This window comes from Haliotis asinina, chromosome 1 (genome assembly GCF_037392515.1).
Source record: "Haliotis asinina isolate JCU_RB_2024 chromosome 1, JCU_Hal_asi_v2, whole genome shotgun sequence".
NCBI classification, from domain to species: Eukaryota; Metazoa; Mollusca; class Gastropoda; order Lepetellida; family Haliotidae; genus Haliotis; species Haliotis asinina.
In genome coordinates, this window is record NC_090280.1 from 724,916 (window position 1) to 750,092 (window position 25,177).

At 43.7% G+C, this 25,177-nt stretch overlaps 2 protein-coding genes across 2 annotated transcripts; both read right to left on the reverse strand.

Annotated features, from left to right (window-relative positions):
* LOC137280194 (uncharacterized) lies at positions 1–3,196 on the reverse strand. The gene is made up of 3 exons (XM_067814969.1): positions 2,388–3,196; positions 1,763–1,898; positions 1–171 (listed from the first exon to the last, which is right to left on the reverse strand). The coding sequence occupies exons 1-3, from the start codon at positions 3,194–3,196 to the stop codon at positions 1–3; spliced, it is 1,116 nt and encodes a 371-aa protein (XP_067671070.1).
* A 6,804-nt stretch (positions 3,197–10,000) lies between these two features.
* Positions 10,001–24,870, reverse strand: LOC137286230 (RNA-binding protein 7-like). The gene is made up of 2 exons (XM_067817962.1): positions 24,762–24,870; positions 10,001–12,249 (listed from the first exon to the last, which is right to left on the reverse strand). The coding sequence occupies exons 1-2, from the start codon at positions 24,840–24,842 to the stop codon at positions 11,569–11,571; spliced, it is 762 nt and encodes a 253-aa protein (XP_067674063.1). The 5' UTR covers positions 24,843–24,870; the 3' UTR covers positions 10,001–11,568.
* Positions 24,871–25,177: the final 307 nt, after the last annotated feature.

A 25,177-nucleotide genomic window follows, 5' to 3' on the forward strand; every position in this document is an offset into this window, starting at 1 on the left:
TCACACGAGGTCAGTGACGCCGATTGGCTGTTCGTGCCAGTGTGACGTCATTGACTCTATATAAACTCGAGGTTTTCCAGCTTTCCTCATCAGTTGCTGACTGAAGCTTGAAGCATGCAGACGTCTCCTGTCGTCGCCGCCACCGCCTCCTCTGTGTCCTTTCGTTGCCGCCTGTGCGAAACAGATGACCACAGTTATCTGCACTGCCCCAAGGTGACCTGTACCGTGTGTGGAGTGCAAGGGCATCGTCATCACATATGCCCAAAGAAAATCGAAGATTAAACGAGACTTACCTGTAAGTTGAAGGTTGATCTAGATTATATGAAACTAATCACAAGTAGGAGGGATCACGTGAGATACCGATAGCAAATCAGGAGTCAGACTTTAAAGAGTTTGAAACCGTGTCCACAAGAAGGGCGGGTGAAACTGTCAAGTTCGGGAGGGCACGTGATCCCTCCTACTTGTGATTAGTTTCATATAATCTAGATCAACCTTCAACTTACAGGTAAGTCTCGTTTAATCTTCGATTATATCTCAACCAATCACGACGTAGATCGTGATCACGTGAGATGTTCAAAGCACATGGTTTCAAACGTAAGGCAGAGAACTCAAGTAGAAACGAATAGAGTCTTTAATCAATAAACTTTTTCGAGGTAGCACATCCAGCAGTGGTAAACAAGGATATCAAAGGCATCACGTGATGAGAGGCAGGAAACCAACTCAGCTGTTGTTAAGTAAGGCTAATGAAAAACTACTGTCAGTCACAGGTTTGTCATAGAACTTGGAAAAAGTTGCGGAACTGCTCCAGCCTGCTGTCTTCAGTATGGTATGGAGCGGTACAAATTTCTCAAGGCTGCACTTGTGGACGCCATTCTGGTACTGTGCGGGGTAAAGATAGTCATGTCCACACCACTCGACTGCAACACCTGCCTAATCCAGCGAGACACTGTATCTTTACTCACAGCCTTGAATGGCCGAGCATAGCTAATAAACAACTGATTGGCACCGTCGCGCAGCGGAGCGGTCTTAACGAGGTATTCCCGTAGCACAGTCACAATACACAAACTACTGTCCTGCGAATACGCTGGCAATGTTAACTCTGCCTGGTGAACGCCAGGTTTTGATTGCTTCAGAAGACTGCCAACTCTAATTCTACAACAACTATCTGACAAACTAATATCTCTAATGTCTAGCAAATGAACAGTCTGCAGTCTTTGTCCCGTTAAGAGGGCTACCAGGGCAACTGCCTTGAGGGTGAGAAGTTTTAAGGACAGGTCTTTCAGGGGCACAAGTGTTTTAAGATAATTGAGAACCACGCTTGTATCCCAAGTCACAGTGTTCCTGGGGAGTGATGGACGAGCCTGGAAAACTCCTTTCATGAATCGGTTTATCAGTGGATGTGAACCGAGGGTTGCACTGTCTATTGTAATGAAACTTGAGAGAGCAGACCTGGCTGTGTTTAGCGCACTGTATCCCAGGTTATGCAACTCGTACAGCTCGGCAAGGAAGTCCAACACTTCACTCACAGATGGACACAGCGTATCAATTTCCCTTTTATTAGAAAACTCAATCCATCTCCGAATATATGTTGAGTACTGGTTAGTGGTGGATTTGCGCCAGGATTGTAGGATAACACAGGCAGCTCTGTCCGAAACTCCTCTCAGTGTGAGAGATTGCCTGATACAGGAAACACTAAAAGTTTCATTCTGTTGAGTGGATGTCTCGTAGACACGTTTTGAGGAAGGCGGAGTATCTGGGATACTGGCGGAAGGACGACTGGTACTTGGGTCAGTAGTCTGAGGAGTCGGGGAAACCATGGCTGAGTCGGCCACAATGGAGCTACTAGCAGTCCTTTGGCCTGGTCCTCCTCCACTTTCTGGACGACTGTCTTCAGTATGCTGAAAGGCGGGAAAGCATAGAAATAAGTATTCCAAGTAATTGTGAATGCATCAATGCCACATGCATCTGGGTCTGGCTTCCACGAAACGTATCTGGCCAGTCTGTTGTTCAGTCTTGATGCAAACAGATCAATTTCAGGTGTACCCAACAATCTACATATGTCATGGAACACATGTTCAACCAAATACCACTCAGTATTGTCCCTGACCAGTCTTGATTCTCTGTCGGGAATCACATTGTCTTTATCGGGAATGTGACACGCACTCAGCCAAACATCCCGCTGTATACACCATATCCATATATCTTTAGCAAGCCTGTCAAGTTGTGGTTTCTTACCACCCATATTGCAGATGTAACTGACAGCCGTGGTATTGTCCATCCTAACTCTAATGTGACATTTGCATTCAGTAGAGCAGAAAGTGCGCAGTGCCAAGAACGCGGCAAGTAGTTCAAGGTAATTTATGTGTTGAACAGTTTCGTCACGTGACCATCGGCCGCCGGTAGACTGAGTTCCGCGGGTAGCACCCCAGCCAATTTCGGACGCGTCTGAGGTGAGGGCGATTGACGGGGGCTGCACACTGATGGGTTTACTGGCAATACACACGTTTGTAACCCACCACTGAAGGTCGGCTCTTTGGTCTGCATTGAGTACTACTACGCTGTCAAAGTTACCGTTTGCTATTCGCAGAGATCGTGACTTGCCGTTGTCAAGGCGACGAAAGTGCAGGGGACCGTACTGAACTCCAGGGAAACATGCCACTATATATCCAATAACCTCCGCTAGGTCTCTGATTGAGCACGTATCTTTATTGAGCAAAGTCGCGCAAGCCTGTTTCACTGAGTGGGCTTTAGATGGTGCAGGGGAAAAGGTCATCGATGATGAGTTTATCACGAATCCAAGGAATGTCAGTTCCTGGGTCGGCATGAGAACCGATTTTCCGGAGTGTAGAACAAAACCAAGATTGGTGAATAACTCTGCAGTTTCCGACACAAACTCCGCACATTCACGCTGACTGTCACCGACAATAAATGAGTCGTCGATGTATCCAACGTTAGTATGTCCACGTGATCTGAGATATGAGAACGGCACCCGTAAGAGTTTAGTAAAGTATCTTGGCGCACAGCTAAGTCCATTGGTCATGACTGTAAACTGATATAACTGACCTATCCAAAAGAATTTCAAGTACTTCTGATGATCTCGGTGAACAGGGACGGTGTAATACGCATCTTTGAGATCTATCGAGGCCATAAAGCAATCTTTCCGCACAAGCGACAGGTCGGATGTGAGACTTTCCATTTTGAAATGTACATAGTCGACACTTTCGTTGAGATGCTTTAAATTTAGAATGACTCTGTAGCATCCGTTTTTCTTGAGTCTGATGAAGATATTAGATATATATTCACCTTGTTCATGACAGGAAGGTATAATCACACCTTTTGCTAAGAGTTTAAATATTTCCGCATCAATGATTGAATGTTCCTGTTCCGAGAATTTTATTTCTTTAGGAAAGTTGGACTGGACAGGCAGCGAAGCGAAGTCGATGTAGCAACCCGTAACGGTTTGCAATATGAAGGGATCAGATGACAGGCGTTGCCAGTGACGGACATGGTAACGTAGTCTACCAGCAATAAACACATTTTTAGTGATGCATAACGAGCTCACCTCAGCAGCAGTACTTGCTAGTGTCGCCACCCCTCGGGCCTCCGCTTGTGGTAGGGTCGACCTCTGTCTAAAAAACCCTTGCCTCGTGTCTGGTTGCCTTGGTGACGGCCGCTAGTGTACGCCGGTTTTTTGTTGGAACTGTGTGGCTTGTGATAAGGCGCTGGGCGCTGGCGATTGTAGGTCACCTGTTGTGCTAGTCGGTTGGTCATGCTCATCGACTTAATGGTCTCTGACAAGTTATCGCCAAACAACATGGTAGACATTGGAGTCTGAGGAGAACACAGTTGCTGGAACTGTTTGTTGAGATGTGGTCGGAGCATGTCCCGACGGCGGTAGTTTAACTCAGTGTTCACATGAGCTAACAAACTGATGGCATCTGTCGCCTGTTTCGCCAATGCCTTGATGTCTAACTGTTGAACCGACATCTCCTCGTTCTTAACCTTGAGAATGTCACTGGCTATGTTTAGCATGGGCACTGTTGCTCTGATGATAGGGTTCTGAAGCTTCTGGATTCTGAGGTCATTGGACCGTTCCTGTGATTTCAGTTTATCCCAGATTTCTGGATTGACTTTGCTGACTTTGAGCAGTTCACAATTTTGAGGGGACTTGTAATCGGAAAGTTTTTCCCTCAACTTTTCCTCAGGCATTCTCCTGAACATCATATTGTTCATCGCCTCTGCTAGCCTTGGTTGTATTGATGGTCCTGGGATATCTGTGTTGCCATAGTCCTGCAGAAGGGTATCCAAAAAATCACATGGCTCATCGACCTGATCCAAGTCAGTGGCTGCAGCCCTAGAGGCGGCATCATCAAAGAGTTCTTCCATGGCCGCGCTGACATTGTCGCCAGACCGCTCGGCTCTCGGCCCCCTGGCCTCCCCCTCCTCCCTCTCCGCCTCTTGCTGAGTAATGGTAGCACTAGCCCGGCTAGATAAGCGCTTTGGTGACAACAGAGCTGTCAAAGTAGCTCCAAGTGAGGAAATAGACTGACTCATTTCCGACATGAGTTGATGAGTGTCAGAGTTCTGCTGCATCAATTGTACCAAGGCCGAGTCCGGACCTGCCTCGAGAGGACTGCCCATGGCGGCAATGCTGGACCCCGCAGGGTTCTCAGCGAGGATGTCACAAAGTGAAGAATAATGTCCAGGATCTGCCGGTGCTCCCATAGGATTCGGGTCCTGATGTTGTCTACCACCTTCCATGACACTGGTTGGTGTAGGGTCAGTACGGTCTATGTGGAGTCGGTCCGGTGCGGTCAACCCACAGCCTTTGGGCGTGTACTCTGCAGAAGCCATGTCGTCCGCCATCTTGGCTGACACCCAAGGGGTAATGGTTGAGAATTGCTGCAATCGCTGCTCTTCCAGTATCCGTATTGTTGACCACTCCAACGGTAATTATACGCACTTGGAGTGAAATGGGCTTAGATCAAATCACTGAATAGTCAGAGCTTAATCACCCGTGTCTTCCTCCAGGAGGATACGCATCGCACTGACTCCTGATTCGCTATCGCTATCTCACGTGATCACGATCTACGTCGTGATTGGTTGAGATATAACCAACAACAGCAGTACTAACAAGCATGATAACGACAGGTGTTACAACTGTAGTAAAAACGAAGGTCATCGCAGTTACGACTGTCCACATCACTGCTGTCACTGTGGAAAGAGCTGCACTAACAAGACCTCAAAACGTTCGGCTCCCACCAACCAGTCGAGTGAACCGCCAAATAAAGTGAGTAAACAGGAAGACAGCTGCCTACCGACTCGTCTCCATGACAAGATCATCCTCGTTCAAGAACGGATGGACCCCATGTACACTCTCAAGCAATGCATCTTGGAGTTTGTTGAACAAATGGACGATGATGCCTCCAGCAACAGCAGCAGTGGACCACAGTCATAAACCAACCCCAAACAATACCAACAGCCCTATTCAGTGCCACCCCAAACGCTCCCCAAAGGAAAACTTGACGTACAGGCTTTAACACTCGAACCAGCTTATTAAGCTGCCGTCGTCCTCTTCCCTCTTCCCCCACTCCGCCCTCTCCTCTCCTCTCCCCCTTCCCTTCCATCCCTCGTCCCGTTCCATCCCGTCCTGTCCGTCTGCCGCCAAAGCTGCCATCTTGAAACACGTCTCCTCTCTCGAGATCCCGCGAGATTCCACCATATGCGACGTCATCACTGACGTCATGCGCGCGCACAGCGGAACTCACGTCATAGTCGTGCGCATGCACACACACGCACGCGACAGAACCAGTAGTGACGTCATCCAGACCAGCATGCATACACCGGAAATGGAAACACGAGTTATCTCCCCCTGACCAGAGACGGAAACGCGAGTTATCTCCCCTTGACCGGAAGTCACGAGTCACGTGACCGGAAGTGCCGCCATCTTGCAAAAGGCGCCAGGGTGACACTGTACACTACTGGCCACCATCTGGTCATATACCAACAGATTCGTGGGTTCTTCTAAGTGCATAGGGTTGTGTACTGTACACTAGGGGCTGTGACAACACTGAAAGAGTCTGCACACAATGTTGACTCCAAGGTTTTTCACACCCAGTCACAGGTGGGCTCGATCCCAACACCTCAACCTCACTAGATCACTTAGCCATTTCGCCCAACGTGCTCCCAGCTCGCCCACCGATGCAACGCTTCTCATCTGATCCACAGGGCCATATTGACGACAAAGATTAGACATGTTCTACGACATTCTGCTCACCTGAATGATGAATTGCTCACTAACACAAAATCTAATAATTGCAACAAAACCAAATCTTGCACAGCCACATGAAACCGATAGACCAACTCTGATGATGTGTCTCATAATTTGGGACACCCAATAAAAAGTTGTTTAACAAACGATCATCATTTTCTTGTCACCTTTCGCTATTTTGTATGGGTGGGGGGAGGCACTTGCTGGTAGAACAGCCAGGTAATCAACAAGCGTGTGTTGTGAAGATGGGGTCATCTCTAAAGCTGTTATCTGGTTACCACTTCAGATACTCAATGGGAGTCAGTGGTGCCACTTTCAGGAGACGGTGTTGTCCGAATCGGTGTCACTGTCGTCAGAGTCTACCCTGATAACGACTGGCTTGATGGTGGCATAGTCCAGTCCACTTTGTTCCCAATAACCTCTTTATATTTCATTCTCAACTTTCTCAATGGACTTTTGCCATGTTTCTTGCGAGATGGTGTCTATTTACTGTTGAACAATCGTCCGTACATCCCGAAGTTTGAATGTTACATTTTGCCTGCCAACATCCGATTTCATGATACCCCAAATGAGTTCTATTGGGTTTAAATCGCAAGGATAGGGTGGCAATCGCAAAACTCAATGACCATGTTCTGTAAGGTACTCATCAACCTCAAAGACAGGTGTGGTTTTATCTGACTTTATGATGTCATACAGAACAGGTTTGGTTGCTTTTTCTGGATGTCACCCTTCTTACTGTTAGATATTGGGGCCTTTGTATTAGGTACTTGAACGCCCTGATATGGAGCGTTATCCATGACTATCAGACGTTTGGGTGGGGCAGTGCTGGTACCAATTGATTTTGTACCCATTCTAAGAAAACCATCCCGTTCATTTCGGTATGATAGTCTTGGTTGTCTTTAGATTTTCCCTTGAAGACTAAGGAGTAGCCAGGTAGGAATCCTCGACTCTTGCAACCAGCATGGGGTACAATCAGTCGCTCTCCCTTGCCAAGGCATAATTTTCTGGCACAGGAGCTCGTGAACCATTGTGTCAATGTGGTATGGGAAGCATTTACCCATGTTTTCGTCCAAATATACAGGCATGTAACCCTCTGTACGTTTCTTTCGAATTGTGCATAAGTTCTGGTTTCTTAGTCAAACAATATCAGACCTCTCGCACAGTGCACGTCTATTTTCTGAGCCTACTTTTTTGTAACGGAAGCCAAATTTGGGAAGCAACTTCCATAACTGATATTTTGAAATAACCAAAGAATGATTTGTTTCCATATGCTTTTTCAGAATACGCAGAGAGACAAAGGTATTTTGTTTATATAGAGGCTTAATGGCGCTTCTAACCAGCTGTTGTTGAAATGAATCGACTTTCACACATCGTGTGGGTTTTGCAGGTTGAATCGGTACAGTTTTACAAGAAGTTTTCAACTTCCCTTCCGTCATCCCAACAGCACGTGCAGTTCGTAAACGATACCTAGCCAAAGCATATTGAGGCCTACCCCTTTCACCTTCGTTTTTGAAAACGTTAAATACTTTGCAAATAATTGACTTAGCGTTGTGTGATAATCTTATTGTTTCAGCTAATGCAATCACGAATGTCTGGTTTGCCTAGCAAACCACACGTGTCAATTTCACACGTGCACCTTGCCCACCTGGCTTGCCCAGCAAGAGGCCCCCCTTGTACAAAATAGCGAAAGGTGACAAGAAAAAGATGAACAACTTTTTAATGTCCCAAATTATGAGACACATCATCCGATTTGGTCTAACGATTTCATGTGGCTGTGCAAAATTTGGTTTCGTTGCAATTATTAGATTTTGTGTTAGTGAGCAATTCATCGGTCTCAAATGGAATCAAACGGACTGTATACGCCATCTCGCACAACTCGATCTGTTCAATCCCGATACTGCAATGTATGGAAGGGGGGAGAGGGCTCTGTTCTGCCGTACGTCATGTCACACAACGCCTTCACCTCCAACGTTCAGCATATCACATTTGTTGTAAAGGGTGTACCCTGCCTGTAAATGACTGGAACCAACTGAAAGGTCCTTTCCCCATTCATCAGTGCAACAACACCTTCTACGTATCTGACTGTGTCGTTAGTCTACTGGTTAACGCTGCACTCACCAATATTCTAGTTATATGGTGGCTGTCTGAAAATAATCGAGTGTGGAGCGGACCGTCCAGTGATGAACATCATGCGCTTATATGTCAGGACAAGCATGGGTTGTTGGGGATCACTTTTAACTGAGGATCGTCTCAAGTCGAGGTGTAGGCAAGTGACTATAGTACGTGTATGGTCATTATGGCAGCCTACAGCTGTATTTTGTCAGGCGAGTACAGGTGAGGTACAGCTGTATGGTGTCAAGTGAGTATAGATGAGGTACAGCTGTTGTAAGGTAAGGTTATACCGTGGAGCTACAGCTCTTGTGTGAGTACAGGAGAGGTAAGGTTATACAGGAGAGCTACAGCTGTCTTGTGAGTACAGAAGTATGGTTATACAGTGGAGCTACAGGTGTCTTGTGAGTACAGGAGAGGTAAGGTTATACAGGAGAGGTACAGCTATATTGTGAGTACAGATGTAAGGTTATACAGGGGTGCTTCAGTTGTATTGTGAGTACAGGAGGGGTAAGGTTATACAGGAGAGGTACAGCTGTCTTGTGAGTACAGAAGAGGTAAGGTTATACAGGAGAGGTACGGCTGTCTTGTGGGTACAGGACAGGTAAGATTATACAGGAGAGCTACAGCTCTATTGAGAGTACAGGAGATGTAAGGTTATAAAGGGGAGCTACAGTGGTATTGTGAGTACAGGAGAGGTAAGGTTATACAGGAGAGCTAAAGCTGTCTTGTGAGTACAGGAGAGGTAAGGTTATACAGGAGAGCTACAGCTGTCTGTGAGTACAGGAGAGGTACAGCTGTCTTGTGAGTACAGGAGATGTAAGGTTATACAGGAGAGCTACAGCTGTCTGTGAGTACACGAGAGGTAAGGTTATACAGGAGAGCAGCTGTCTGTGAACTACTACATCCAGTAGTGAACTAGTTATTTAGTGAACTATAAGTGTCTATGCTCATATTTTTCATACAGTTGAACACAGAGATTTTGTTTCCTGTTCAGCAGTAATTCAAAAATATTTGATTGACACGGACTGGACAGGTTTGTGTCTTCTGTAACAGCACTCAAAACATTTCAGACGTCATTTTTTTTTCAACAGACATGGGAAACAGCAAACCACACATGGGAAACAGCAAACCACACATGGGAAACGGAGGCACACATGGGAAACGGAGGCACACATGGGAAACGGAGGCACACATGGGAAACGGAGAAACGGAGGCACACATGGGAAACGGAGGCACACATGGGAAACGGAGGCACACATGGGAAACGGAGGCACACATGGGAAACAGCAAACCACACATGGGAAACAGCAAACCACACATGGGAAACGGAGGCACACATGGGAAACGGAGGCACACATGGGAAATGGAGGCACACATGGGAAACGGAGGCACACATGGGAAACGGAGGCACACATGGGAAACGGAGAAACGGAGGCACACATGGGAAACGGAGGCACACATGGGAAACTGAGGCACACATGGGAAACGGAGGCACACATGGGAAACAGCAAACCACACATTGGAAACGGAGGCACACATGGGAAACAGCAAACCACACATGGGAAACGGAGGCACACAAAGGCATCAGAATCAAACCCTGCAAATAAACAAGGAAGAAACAAGTAGGTATGATTTACTACTATTTTCAACAAATGAAAACAAGAGAGTAACATATCCATCTGATGACACACCCCTACTGCACATCTGACACATTATGTCAACTATCATCTGTCTTGATGCATTATGCTAAGTGCCACTGAACCACACTATGGGCACACACTGTCTTCATATACAAGGGATTGAAGATTTCAACTCTGGATGACAATTCCTTCTGTTAATCATGTCATGCAAGCTTCTTTCATCATAAATTGTCAGTTCTGATGAGTTCAATGTTGTTTTAATTAAATTGAAAGTAGTATTTATAGAATTAATGGGACACCAATAACAAGTAGCAAAAAGTTTCCAATTTATTAGCTAAAGATTTGCAAAAATATTATAATTTAAAGAAATAGATTCTTGCTGGCTTCAATCACAACAAGCATTTGTTTCATTTCATTAGATGTGACATCTCAGTGTATGGTGCAGCTGGACAGGTGAAGTGTAGGTACACCTCTGGAACATATACCTTGTATCATCATCACCACTGCCAAACCGTGGTTCACATACATTATTGACACATTTTACTCATGTTTCATGTTTTTGCTCCTACACACAAGTATGTCTCCATGATAATTGTTCATCTACAGTCGAACCCTGTTTATCCGGACGTTTTGGTTTCACTTGTAAATCGTCTGGATAGTGAGACGTTTGGTTAACTGGATCAAACAAACAAAATGTGAAAATTAAGTGAAAGCAAAAAATTTTCATGTACGTATATCAATAAATCAACAGTCAATAGTAAGAACAGTGAATCATCATAACATATAAGTGTATCGATAATACATGGAAGGTGGAACGCAGGTTACCATTTGTAAGGTTGTCTCGGATGTAATTATGTAGCGTGTGGAGCTTCAGGTGGTAAGTTAAATAAAAAATGTAACTCGATGACAAAAAGTCTCGCCAATTGCACATTCTATTTTTACATTTTAAATGTCCTAAAAACATATGACATCACATCGAACTTATGTTGTTGTCAGAAAGTAAACTTCTGGACAGTAACACATGACTTAGATCATGTGGCAGGCTATTTTTAACTTATATATACAGTACAATTACAGTATAGTTTATCTTAATCCTACTTACAGTGTGTTTTCGTTTTCATGTTTTCACATGTGCCAAATCCTAATGAACAACCCGAGTGACACACTCGCCACTAGTGTTTTGATGGCTAATTAATCAATTCACATCAAATGCCTTCCGATAGATTAAGAATGAAATCACATTGTCATGTGATAAACGGTATTGACGTGACATGTACACATGCACGTTGCACAGATCTCATCGTCTGGATAACTGGATCATAATTCAATGGAAATCTATGGGAATGGTTTGAAAATTTGCGAACACAATTAATGAATGAAAGTTTCGTTTCAGATAAAAGTCAGGGTTTTTTCGATATGTGGGGTAACCAGGGTTCAACTGTATTTACAATATAAAACAACACATAGAAACAATGAGCATGTTCATGAGGGCAGTTGCAGAAATCAAGACATTTGTCTCCACAAACCATGGCATGTCACAAAATACTAATATCGCCTTCTGGTGCTGTGAGGTCTCTGGTATGGCTGCATCCTGTCATAGTCTCTATGCTGGCGTCCGTCTTGTCTATGAACACCCAAACTGAGATTCTGCTGCTGGAGTATGCGCTGCCGGCGCACATCAATGGTGTCAGGGTGGTCACTACGATACTGGGGACTAGCAGCTTGGTAGACTTGTGGTGATTCTGGGCGGTACTGTGGTGAGTGTCGAGAATGTCGGTCTCCACGGTCATCATGATTCTTGTCCATACCACCGTGCCATGTATGTGACCGCTGGTACCGGGACGGAGGCTCATTCAGCCTCGATGCCTGTTCTCTGTCCCGTGGACTGCGGAATGATTCTTGTTGTTCTGTATTAGGTCCGGAAGAAGATCGGTGGTAGTTTGACCGATTCCCATGCTGGCTGCTACTATCATGTGGGAAGGCATCCCGCTGCTCTTGGTTGTACTGTGGGCTGCTGTACGGGGAGGGGCTGGTGTGGGGGGAGCTGCTGGGGTGGGAAGACCCCGACCTTGTCTGTAGACGTAAATATTGACCAAACAGACGAATCCCCTCATACAGCTGCATGGTGTATGCCACTGACTCTTCATGGCGAAAGTTGATGAAAGCAAACTTCTTGTTCCGTCCATCTTTGTCCTTGGGAATGGTGACCCGGTCCAAGGGGCCAGCCTGAAACATATAGCAGGGGCCAGTTAACATGTAACAAGTGGTATTTGATTGGCATAAAAAGCCCCAAACAGATCTATACATCCAAGAAACACTATGCAAGTCAAGATTTGCGCAGTGTCGGTTTTCTGAAAATGAAGAAAGTCTATGGGCTCCATTACATTTTATTTTAAGACTATTTTTTGTGAAGAGCTTATTTCTGTAAAATATCTTTATTTCAGAGCCTATATGTTAGTCTTGGTTGCTTCATATATAAAAGGGATCCAAGAGCTGTGTGGTGATTGGAGCTCTTGACCTGAAGGTCCAAGGCCATGACCTGAGACAGACGGTACCGGAGACAGCCCATCAACACAACGAGTGTCATGGAAAGCCATCTTGTAAGTACACAAACCCTGACTTAGGTCTATGTAAATCCCTAGGTTGGGGCAATTGTACTACAGGGTGCGAGTTGTAACCAACTCGATTAGTGATCCAAACTAGTTGATGCGGTGATCACTACAGTGGCACTGTGATGACTGTGTCTGAGCGTGGAAACACATTTTTCTCTTCTCAGGACATTGCACTGCAGTTTACAGTTTTCCCACACTAGGAGAACTGCATGGCCTAAAGCTGCCGTGTCATTTCAGAGGAGGAAAGAGTCTATTTTAGTATCCGAGTAGATTGGATATTTTATATAACTTAACTTAATTGGTTTTTTCAAGTGGGTAAGGTTACCCATGTGGTGGACCATGTGGATCTTCCAGTCAGTCCGGCAGGGCGCTGTAACAGGACAGCACCAACCGACTTGCACATGACAAATAGGAAGTTCGGGGGCTATCTTCCGGATCTAGTGTTGACACTCCACACTGTGAAATTTGTACGGAATTTTGTGCGTGGACATGGACATATTTGTGTGTAAACAGATTCTTGGATTATGTTTGCCTAATGAGGATTTTTGACTGGAAGGCGTATTCAAAGCATTGCATGTGTTAAAAGTGTCATGGAAAGTGATATTCAGCTTATGTGACCGCTTGGCTAAATAGACAGCTGTGAACACTGACATTATATGTGCATTTATTGGACTGAAGAAGCATAGCACCCTAGAATGTAGTACATGTATGAATGCAGTGTAAACAGAGTGGTTTTGCATATACCAAAAAGGCCAGTAGGTTCTTCATGGGCCCATACAGGTGAGGCTTAGCAATAAATGTTACAATCAGATATAATCAATGTAACTGTTATTGATTACCCTGGTCACCGAGTAAACGTGTGGGTATATATATATATATACCCACACGTTTACTGGTCACCATATATATATGTACCCACATGTTTACTTGGTGACCAGGGTAATACACTTGGTGAGGGATCTTTCACGTTGTATTGTAAATAATTATGTTGTACATCCATATGATGTTTTACAGTAATCATATACATTATATATATATGATTACTGTAAAACATCATATGGATGTACAACATAATTATTTACAATACAACATGAAAGATCCCTCACCGAGTGTATGGCACTGTGCCCTTCAATGTTGCAAACAGGAAGGCTTCCTGCTTGACGGACAAGGGGTCTCGCCAACACCTGTGAGGTTGGAGGATTGACCAGTGTTTGGTGGGGGACTGGGTGGTGAGGGCAAGAGGTGCTGTATCAGGGGAGCTGCTCTTGGTCACCAACAAGAATGTAACTCAGTGGTTCTCCCTGTAGAGAGGCAAGAATCTCTCCCCACAGTAGCGTGGGGTAGGAGAGACTTTGGAGTGAGTGAGTTTAGTTTTATGCCACACTTCGCTTTATTGCAGCTAAACGGCGATGTATAAATAATCGAGTCTGGACCAGACAATCTAGTCAACAGCATGAGCATTGATCTGCGCAGTTGGGAACTGATGACATGCCAACCAAATCTGCGAGTCTGACCACCCGATCCTGTTAGTTGCCTCTTACGACAAGCAGAGTCGCCTTGTATGGCAAACATGGCTTGCTGAAGGCCTATTCTACCTTGGAGACCCGTGAAGGTCCCGGTCCAGACTTGATTATTTACAGACTGCTGCCGTATAGCTGGAATATTGCTCAGTGCAGCGTAAAACTAAACTCACTCGCTCAGTCACTACCCTGGACCTTCACAGGTCAGAGACTTTGGAGAGAGGTGGAGGGTTCTACCTGAGTGAACATGGAGGGTTCTACCTAAGTGAACATGGAGGGTTCTACCTGAGGGAACATGGACCTCTAGGTTGCAGGATTGTGGGTAGCATCTCAAAAGTGGGGTTGGTGCAGGGGTCATATACATGAGAGACTGTGTAGAACATTGGTACCATGTCAGATAGACAGCGGATCCTCCACATCGGTAGGGCAGATCAGAAAGAATAGTGAAAAGGACTGTGTGATCTACCTGAGGAAGCAGGTGGAATTCAGATCTGAGGAGTAGGGGATTGTCTTTTGTGGTGAACTGTGATAAAGGGACTGAACTCTTGCTTTGGGGTGGGGAAGACGGTTCTTCTTCTCCAAGGGGGACACCTCAGTGACTAGACTGACAAAAGAGGTGTGATGGCATGCCCAATCCATGAGAAGGAGCCTATAAAACGAGGAGGGATGTGGTTTTCACTGTTGACCAAAGGTCCAAGCTAATCACCACAGCGAGTTTCATGGAAGCCATCTTGTAACTACACACATGCCTTGGTTTAGGTCTATGTAAATCCCTGGGCTGCGGCAGTTGTACTACTGGGTGCGAGCAGCTCGGGACTAACTCCATAACTGACTCACACTCTAGGGCGGCCGTCTCCTATTCTCGCGGTAAACGCATTTTCTGCCGAGATCGCAGATGCGTGATACTTAGTTGTTGTTTACATCATTGACCGGTAACTAGCAAGTGGCCCAAGTCTCTGAATTATCAAAATTTCGCAATGTACCGAATATATTCGTGAGTTATAACCAGCTTGGAAAAATCGTAACATTTCACCACCCCTGCCGATAAGATTCCCTGCCCTTACACCTAATAATGTTACTTTCTCATTATGCCGCGAGAATGGGAGACGCCTTGAAAAGTCAGCGAGGACGACCATGTTTTTCATCGAGCTCAAGTGCGATAATACACCTGATGGATCAAGCAGTTGATAGATGCAGATGTTAGAGGGAGAATCTCTTCATTTAAAAACAACAAGCATACATACGAACAGAACTATTTGTATTGTTTTTTCAGCCAATATCCGTAAGTACTGCAAGAATAGATGCCAGTATAATATCCTGGCATAATGGGTTTTCGATCGGAAAATGATAAAACATTTCGTGAATGAAAAATTAAAACAATCTTTTAATATCGTTCAGCCTACCTTCAGACAAGATGAAGTTTATTTCATAAACTATTATCTTCCCATGCATATCACACATTTTCTGTCGTTAAGCCGCCACTTCTATCAAAGCAATCTCAGAGTTTCACCGGACATGATGTCATATGTTTTCGATCCTTTCTTTGGTTGAATATTTCTAGCAATGTTGTGATAGTATGACATGCCCCTTGTATCAAAAATTCTCACTATACAGTCAAACATTTCAGATTGCAGAGATAATAAAGAATTTCCCTTTCTAATTTGCTCTAAAACAGTTTTAACTGTAGCCGAGAACAAAACACCTGCGTAAGTAGATTTCCCATGTCATTTATAATGGTGTGTACCATATGAGATGGAAAGTCATAGGATTCCCCGTCCAGCTACCTCTTATCATCATCATTATCTAGAGCCAAATAATTACACTGCCGGTATCTGGCCTTTTTGCGTTGATAGCCTTCACAAGGCAAAATAATTTAAACAGCACTTGTATCTGCTTGGAAATGAATTTTGCAATCCCCCATCCCCACCCCTGGCTTCACACTAATTACTGGTTATGTCAACAACTCAAGTTATATCCTTTGATGTTTTTTGTTATCTCATCTCCTTAATTATGTTGTTGGTATTGTTAATCTCCTCAGCAATATCTCATGTATCTGTATATAAACTGTTATACCTTGTCCTCCCATATGCTTGAAAACAGTATAAGAATCCAGACCGAAATGTCGCTATTGTGAAAATAAAGAAGTTGATCATCCATAAAATTTGCTCCGTCACCTTTAGTAATGTGACCTTGTAAGGTAGTATGTAAAACCATGCAGGTGAAACATGAATGGCATCTATGGATTTTTAGGATTTTTATACATTTGATTATGAGGTAGATATTGCATTAATGATTCCCTAGTTAAAATATATCTTTATACAAGACACTATTATGGATGACAACTTCTTTAATTCTTTTAACACAACGTTTCAAGGCTAATTCTTGCATCTTCGTCAATTAGCCTTGAAACGTCGTGCTACAAGAATTAAAGAAGTTGTCATCCATAATAGTGTCTTGTATCCCAAAGCCAGCTGAATTCGACGTTCTGGTGATTTCGACAACTGCATTGCTAGCGCTGTATCGAGGAAGTACGTGTGCGATCGGAGTACACAAACAGTTTCATCAGTAGGGCGAATGATCAGTTCCTGTCGTGAGACATTTTATTGACAATTGAAATCAAGAAATTAAGAAATGTATAGAGCAAATAAACAACAATATTATTTACCCCCGATCGTTAATACCACTTCAGATGCAAAATCAATTGCCTGTATAACAAAAAATAGCGAGCAAAATTCAACAAGATCAGTCGTCTGCAAGTGACAGGTTAGGTATGAAACAGGAAGCCACGTGATCAAAACACTCTCTCGCAGTGCGGAGGGAAAAGTATGGCTCACCGTCGAAAACACATACAAAAATACCCAGATGTGACAAGCGACTGCAGTTTCGCCGAAACGATGTTATAAACGCTATTTTTGTTGGAAACACATGAAACTATTTTGTGAAATAGATGAATATACCTTTATCACTCAAGGTTAGCAAAATCAAAACATAAAATGATATTAAGGATAAAAAATACGTTTTTGTCTTATACCGTCGAAAACCCCTAACACTGGGATATTACCTCACCAACTTCTAAATGAAACTAACTAAAACACCATCACCAAGACCCTGAAAGAAACTCCCAAGTCAACTAAACCAGAACCTTCCCCCATCAGAATTAACATACCATACCATGGCCAGATAAGTCATCGCATCAGCCGTCTCATCAAGAAAACAACAGGAATAGACGTCATCTTCCGTAGCGACACCAACCTGAAAACGCTACTATCAGCTAATGGACGTGGGCCAACAACACCTAAATGCAACAACCCAGCAGGATGCATCTACCAGATCCAATGCAGTTGTAAAGAGACATATATTGGTGAAACTGGTCGACCACTGGCTATCAGGTTAAAAGAACACAAAACATCAGTTCCAAATTTGGATCAGAAGTCTGCTGTATGTGAACACATCATGCACAACCCCAATCACAAGATTGTTTGGGACAACACCAGGACATTAGTTTTATTATTCTTTTTATTTCCTCCAAAGGAGAGTACAAGGATATGGCGAAGCATTATTTACATAGATTTACAGACTGATTTGGCTGTTTTGAATACTTTGCTATGCACTACAAAAAAAATAGAGGTGAAAATAGAAAAGTCTTTTATGACTCTCTTGGAGTATAGCTGGCTGGTTTCTTCGTCGATTTGTAATGGTGGGTTGCAGGACAACAGACATGCAACAATGTCTACATCTGTCTTTCTGTGAAGACATAAGCTTATCTCAATTAGACCAACACAACTGATGTCAGACCACAGGATATCCCTTAGGTATGTAGCTGGCTCACATTGACATACACCATGAGTCAGGAGGTCTGCGCATACTCTGTCACAGAGTTTGCACACCCCTGTGTCTCTTCCTGGTCTCCATGACGCACATTTTCTGATGATGGATAGAGCTGCCCTTTTCAGTTCAGGGTAGTCCTTGGAGATCAGCCAGGCTGTATGAGGACGCAGTGTTGGGTGGATGGTCTTGAAGTGTTGGAGATCAGGGTCTGAGTTGAGACGTGTGTTCCAGTTGGTGACCTCTGTGTTGTGAACGGCTGTCTTTACAATTCTTTTCCATTTCTGTTGTGTTTCGAATATGCCTGACTTTAGAAAGTTCTCCATATGCACCAGTAGTCTATGTTTTCCGAGGATTCTGTATATGTCTGGAATGAAACCAGCACTGGGTCTTCCGCCGTTGTATCTATGTAAATACAGCCTGGTCCTGAGGATTTGGCGTGGTAGAAGATACTTCTTGCTATTACACAGCTGTCCAAGAAATAGGAGCTTCTTAATATCAATATGTGCTTCTAGTGGAGTCCAGCCGATGAGTGCACTGCATATGTCAGTTCTACTGTGGCGCGGGAGGCCTTGTATGAGTTTTAGGGCAAATCGTTGTGCTCGTTCTAACGCTAGCATCTCATGACTGGTAATATTGGACCACAGTTTACAACCGAATAGTGCTTTCGGTATAGCAACTGATCGCAGTAGCTTAGATGAAGTCACTGGACTTAGCCCATGTGGATGGCAACCTGATCTAGAGAGTGCCATTGTGGTCGATTTCAGTTTGGAGCAGCTCTGTAATGTTCTCTCCCAGGAGTTGAATTGGGAGTTTAGGATAATCCCAACATGCTTGATCTCTGACACTGCTGGAACTACTTCCTTGTATAGACGAATATGTGCCATCAGCTTGTCCTTTTTGCCAAACCGAACGACTTGGGATTTTGATGTTGAGAAGGTGAATCTCCATGTTGAACTGTATTCTTGACAGATGTTGACCATGTCCTGTAGATTTGCGTTCACTGGGCTTATTAAGGCAATGTCATCCGCCTGTGTTGGTGCCGCAACATGAAGGTCAAGAATCATTGGACCTTTCTTACTTTGACTGAGATGTTGTAGTAGACCATCTATGTAGAGTAAGTATAGTTTAGCGGAGAGGACACTTCCTTGTCTCACACCTCTGTATAGTGGGAACCAGTAAGATAATTCGTTGTTGGCTGCAACACAACTTGTCATGGATTTATACATACTGTCAATGGCTAACCATATGGCGTTGTGTATGCCCAGATTGTACAGTTTGAGGAGAAGGCCTGCATGCCACACGGTGTCAAACGCTTTAGAGCTGTCAAGGAAGCAGACGTTAACACTATCTGATCTCTCAAGGTAGTGGTGAACAGTTTCTTGAATGACAAAGGATGTATGACACGAAGACAGTCCTTTCTGGAATCCATACTGTTGGTTAGACGGGAATGATTTAGATTCTGCAAATTCCGGAATCCTCTTAGTGAGGACAGACTCGAAAAGCTTGAATATTACGGGAAGTAGCGTGACGCCACGGTAAGAGTCTGGTTGAAGTTTCGATTTCTGGCCGCCTTTATATATGGGAATGACGAGTCCCTTGGACCACTCTCTTGGAATGTATCCAGACATCAGGATGGCGTTGAACAGCTCCGCTAAGGCTACGTACAGGTAAGATCCACCGTATTTAAGATGTTCATGACTTATGCCGTCTATTCCTGCAGCTTTGTTGCTCTTTAGACTTTTACATAATGAGGTGATTTCTTTTGCAGATGTGGTTATGTTGCTTATGTCAGACTCTAGCGAGCGAAGTTTGTTTCTCAGTTGTTCTATTTCTGATTCTATTTCCCTCTTATACTTGTCATCAAAATGTTTCTCTCCTTGGTCCTTATATACACTCTTCAGATGATCTGCCATTGCATTGCAAATAGAGTGTGGATCATATAGCCTTTTACCATCTACCTCAAGACACGGAATCTGTTGTTGTTTTTTTCCTTGACACAAGAAGGACCAGAAACGTTTCTGGTCTATATTACCTGCATCGTCTATGTCCTTGAAGTATTCTGATTGATAACGTGAAGACTCTTTTCTCAGACTTTGTCTAAAGACGTCCTTTGCCGCCTTGTGGAGCTTGAATGTGCTGTGTTCAAACCCCCTTGGCCTGCCTGCATCCAGCCATTCAAGTCTCCTTCTTGTCATAAGTTTGTGATTTTCTTTGACGGCATCCTTCCAGAAGGGTTTGAGATACCTCCTGAATTGCTTCTTAGGGATGCACATTTCACTTGCGTTGAGTAGAGAGTCAATGATCGTTTGGTACAGCCATTCTATTCCTTGATCACAAGGTTTAATTTTTAAGTTCAGTGGCCACAGAATGTTGGTTACTGCATAAGTATAGTCTAGTGTGGATCCACTTTGCACTGCTTTATTCCAGGTATACCTTTTATATATGTGATTCACTTCTGTCTCTGTAGAATGCAGATTTAGTCCGAGAGAGCATGAGATAGGATTGTGATCGGACACATTTATTGGGTTATCATCTCTGACTTTAGCGTTAGTTATAAGATTGCACAGTTCTTCGGGTACTAAAATATGGTCAAGTGCTGCCATTGGTCCTCCATTATATGCCATGAATGTGAATACCGGACCGCTGCAGTTGGCTTCCATGTTCACTGACTTTAACCCTAGTTCCAGAACACAGTTACTGAGAAGACTATCTCTGTTGTTGAGAGTTGGTGTGTATCTTGGCCCAGCGATAGCTGCGTTAAAGTCTCCCATCATTATTACATCTCCTTTTGGTGAATAGGCGTTATAAATGGTCCTGATCATGGTGACATATTCACAGAATAAGTCATTAGATCTGTTTGATGGAGGCAAATATACAGAGAATATGAAGAGGGGGCGACGTGCAAGCGTTGCAACCTCAAATCCACTTATTCTATGATTGTCTGTTGCTATTTCTCTTACGTGTCGATTTAGTTTTTGCTTACATAATAGCGCAGTACCCCCATATGAAGGTGCTCTATTCGGGTGATGATTTGGCTCTGGAGCTGGGTTTGCAATTACAAAATAATTAGCGTTAAGAGAGTTCATAAAGCATAGATTGTACTCCCTCAGTTGGTCAGAGATTGCGCAAATGTCTATGTCGTCACTCTGGAGACATTCATTCAGATAAGGTACACTACTCATAATCCCTCTGGAGTTCCAGCACATGAGGTTTAGGTGAGCGCCGTCCATCATGTTGAGTTAGATGGTCTGTTGTGCGTTTGCACTGGTATCCTGTGCACTCTTACGCTCTCTGATAGTCTTCCAGAATTGCTCACGGGGCAGCCATGGTTTGACGATTATGTTTTCCGGCCAAAACTTACGGTTTTCTAGCATATCTTTATCCTTGAAGAGAACATTTACTTGGGCAGCTGCTGTTCTTTTTTGTTGGTGATTAAAGAAGCGAATGTATGTCACTGTGACACCATTCTTTTCAAGGTAGTTCCTAACAGACTCTTGAGTGCTATCTTTGTGTATGCCACCGATGTAGAATTCTTATTCTGGGAGGAGCTGTGCGAAAGTCAGCCTGATGCATGTCTCTGGTCGCAGCACAACAGTCCTTACTCACACGCGTTTCGATACGTCTGGGCTCCGAAGGGTCTTGTGTATTAACACTGCAAGCTAGTGACTTGTTTAGACACTGCGTTGTCACGTTGACATCTCTCTGCACACATTGACTATATGATACCTCTCTTGTTTGGGGTGATATCTTTGCTTGAGAATTTAAGTTTTTGTCCACCTCGATTAGAGTATGTGTTAAGTTGCTGGCATTTGAAGGTAGTTTGCTGTGACTTACTGTACACTGTGGAGCTATGTTATCCGCGTAACCCTGGGACTTATCTTTCTGTGTGAGAGTATCGGTTGGCATATCCGTGGCAGTGTTGTCACGTGGGTTATCTTGACGACGGTCAGCGGATTTATTCTGTTCTGACACAAAGGGTTTAGTTGTAGGTACTCTCATTTGTGTTTGTTTCAACTGTTTTTCAATATTCGCAATTTTCTTCTTAAGGTCTTCCGTTACTCTGACAGAGTTCCTGTTCGATTTATTTATTTCTGTGATGTCAGCATCCAGTGAGTCGAGTGATTTGGTGACAAGTGCCACTTTTGATTTTAAGTTGGTAATTCCTAAGCTCCTTTCATCTGATATCCGTACTAATTCCATTTTTCTTTCTTCTGTTTCTGTTTTCAGTGTGCTTAGGTCTTTCTTCAAGTCACTGATACGTTTGTCTCTCTTGTTGTTTGCGTTTTCAGATTTGTTTGTTTCTTTCTCGAGTGTCTTTAGATCACTGAGTACTTGCGCATGCGCGTCTGAAACCTTCTCCATGTCTGTTCTCAGACTGTCTACGACACGCCGCAGGCTTTCCATGGTAGATTTACACTCTAACAGTTCAGCAACTCTGTCCTTGTTTTCGTTACGTAAAACTTCCACGGCTTTCACCATGTTGCTTTTCAGCTTATCAACATACGTCCTCAGTGAGTCAATTTCACTCTTTACGTTGTCATTTACTGTTTTCAGGGTTTGATTGTCTCTCTGCAGATGTGTTATTTTTGAGCCCAAGCAGTCAATCTCCTGCACGAACTCTCCTCTGAGGTCGGCCACATCACGTTCAATTCTTGCCATTGTTTCCCTGATTGGATAAGCTGGGTCGTAATTGGGATTGTCCACAATAATGTCACCCTCTGTTTTTTCGCGTGTTATATTTATCACATCATACAGATCTTCCCCAAAATCACCCAGATATGCTCTGTATAAAATAAACTCATCTTTTGATAGTTTCCTCACAAGTGATTCCCCATGTTTTGATCTCCGATCCATTCGTCGTCTTAAGTGACTACTTTGGTTCTGGAAATCTTTTCTTTGTTTACATGGCTGTAGCAATGAATGACGAAGTACATCCAAGTTTGTTGAATCTCCCTTCACCTTTTCGGTGATTTTGTTGATGAAGGTTTCTTTAGGACTATTTGAGAGGTCTGAGTTGATAAGTTCAATAGTCTCTGGTATGAAACTAATGTCATCTGAATTGTGAATAGTACTTACAGAGCTTGACCGTGTCGTGCAGCTGCTGTTTGCACACTCATCTCCGTTTTCTACAACATTTGGGTACATTCCCGGTTGAGAGTGCTGGTTAAGCAAAGTCTCTTCGCAGGTTGCGTCAGTATTACCACTCTCTAGTTCATAATTATGAGTAAATCCATTCAAGATTCGGTGAGACTCAGAGAGTAGTGACGGGAGGTCCGCATCGGCCGCCATCTTATACCGTCGAAAACCCCTAACACTGGGATATTACCTCACCAACTTCTAAATGAAACTAACTAAAACACCATCACCAAGACCCTGAAAGAAACTCCCAAGTCAACTAAACCAGAACCTTCCCCCATCAGAATTAACATACCATACCATGGCCAGATAAGTCATCGCATCAGCCGTCTCATCAAGAAAACAACAGGAATAGACGTCACCTTCCGTAGCAACACCAACCTGAAAACGCTACTATCAGCTAATGGACGTGGGCCAACAACACCTAAATGCAATAACCCAGCAGGATGCATCTACCAGATCCAATGCAGTTGTAAAGAGACATATATTGGTGAAACTGGTCGACCACTGGCTATCAGGTTAAAAGAACACAAAACATCAGTTCCAAATTTGGATCAGAAGTCTGCTGTATGTGAACACATCATGCACAACCCCAATCACAAGATTGTTTGGGACAACACCAGGACATTAGTAAGGAACGCCAATGACTTAAAAAAACGGAAGCTCCTGGAAACCATTGCAATCAAGCGGAACAATCCCTCAATCAACAGAGACGGAGGTGTTTACTTACCCAATGCATGGAACCACCTTATCCTCAGTGACTAATCTTTATCCAAACATCTTTACCTGTAACTTGGTAACCTAATCAACACAAGCCTGCACACCAATCAGTTGAAGCCTGTACATAATTAGAAGCCTGTACATCTATCAACTGAAGCCTGTACATCAATTAATAGAAACCTGTATATCTTGTTACCTATTGTTATCAGTCTACTGTTATGTGTATATATACTGCAACCCTTTAGTTTTACAATCACTTCATCTGATGAAGAGACTAGAATCTGTCTCGAAACGTTGTGACCTTGTAGAATAAAGAAGTTGAACCATAAAGCACTTTTAGTTTGATTCCTCCAACTTCTAAATGCCTTTGAAACAACTTCTAAATGCCTTTGAAGAATTTCAAAATAAATCTTTCGTTGATTTTTTACTCTTGATGACGAATAAACTTTGATTCATAGTATTATGTCCCACCAATAGCGGGGATCGTGTTTTTGACATGCATGATGCTTCTCGTGGATTATCGCGCTATAAATGGGAATCATAATGGCCGATCGAAAACATGACGATCGGAAACGTATGACGTCGCGATACTAGTAATAGTGGATGCGGTGATCACTTTGCTCTGTCGTGGTAACTTACCGTGATCAAATCACAGCAAACAAAAACGTATACGAAAGTACCCCAATAATGTGAAGTGAGAGCCACTGCAGGCAGTCTGTGTCAATCTGCAGCACAAATAAACTGAACCTGGGCAAACTACGCCAAATCTATAATCTTACTCTTGGCAGCATCTCATTCATTACCACAGCAGTTGATGGCAACCACACAAACAGGGGAATCGGGAAACTCGAACTAAACTGTACTAACGTACTGACAAGCACAAACGCCTGACATCCATAATTAATAAATTACACTGAATTACCTGAAGAAAAAGTTCATATAACAATTCTTCCGTAACTTTGTCGGACAAACCACCAACCCACAACACACAGTTATCCGACATGTTTCAGTTTTCAAGCTCCTTACAGCATAGCCGTTTGCAGAGCTTTAATTAATGCCTTGGCGATATTGGAGCGCTGATGTAGAGTTTGGATTATGGACTGGGCTCCGGACTTGATTATGGCTAGACATACGCGGCCGATTTGTCGTATACCGCCTCCGAAGCAGTCTAAGTAAACTGTCTTACTCCCAATGATATTCGTTACACTACCACCAGTGTAGGAGCGTAACGAATACCACTGGGGTTATGTTTACTTAGACTGCCCCCAAAGGGAACTTTTTTGATGAGCCAAGGGTATGCTCTTCTATGGATCAACCTTAGGAACTCGTTTTTAAAAA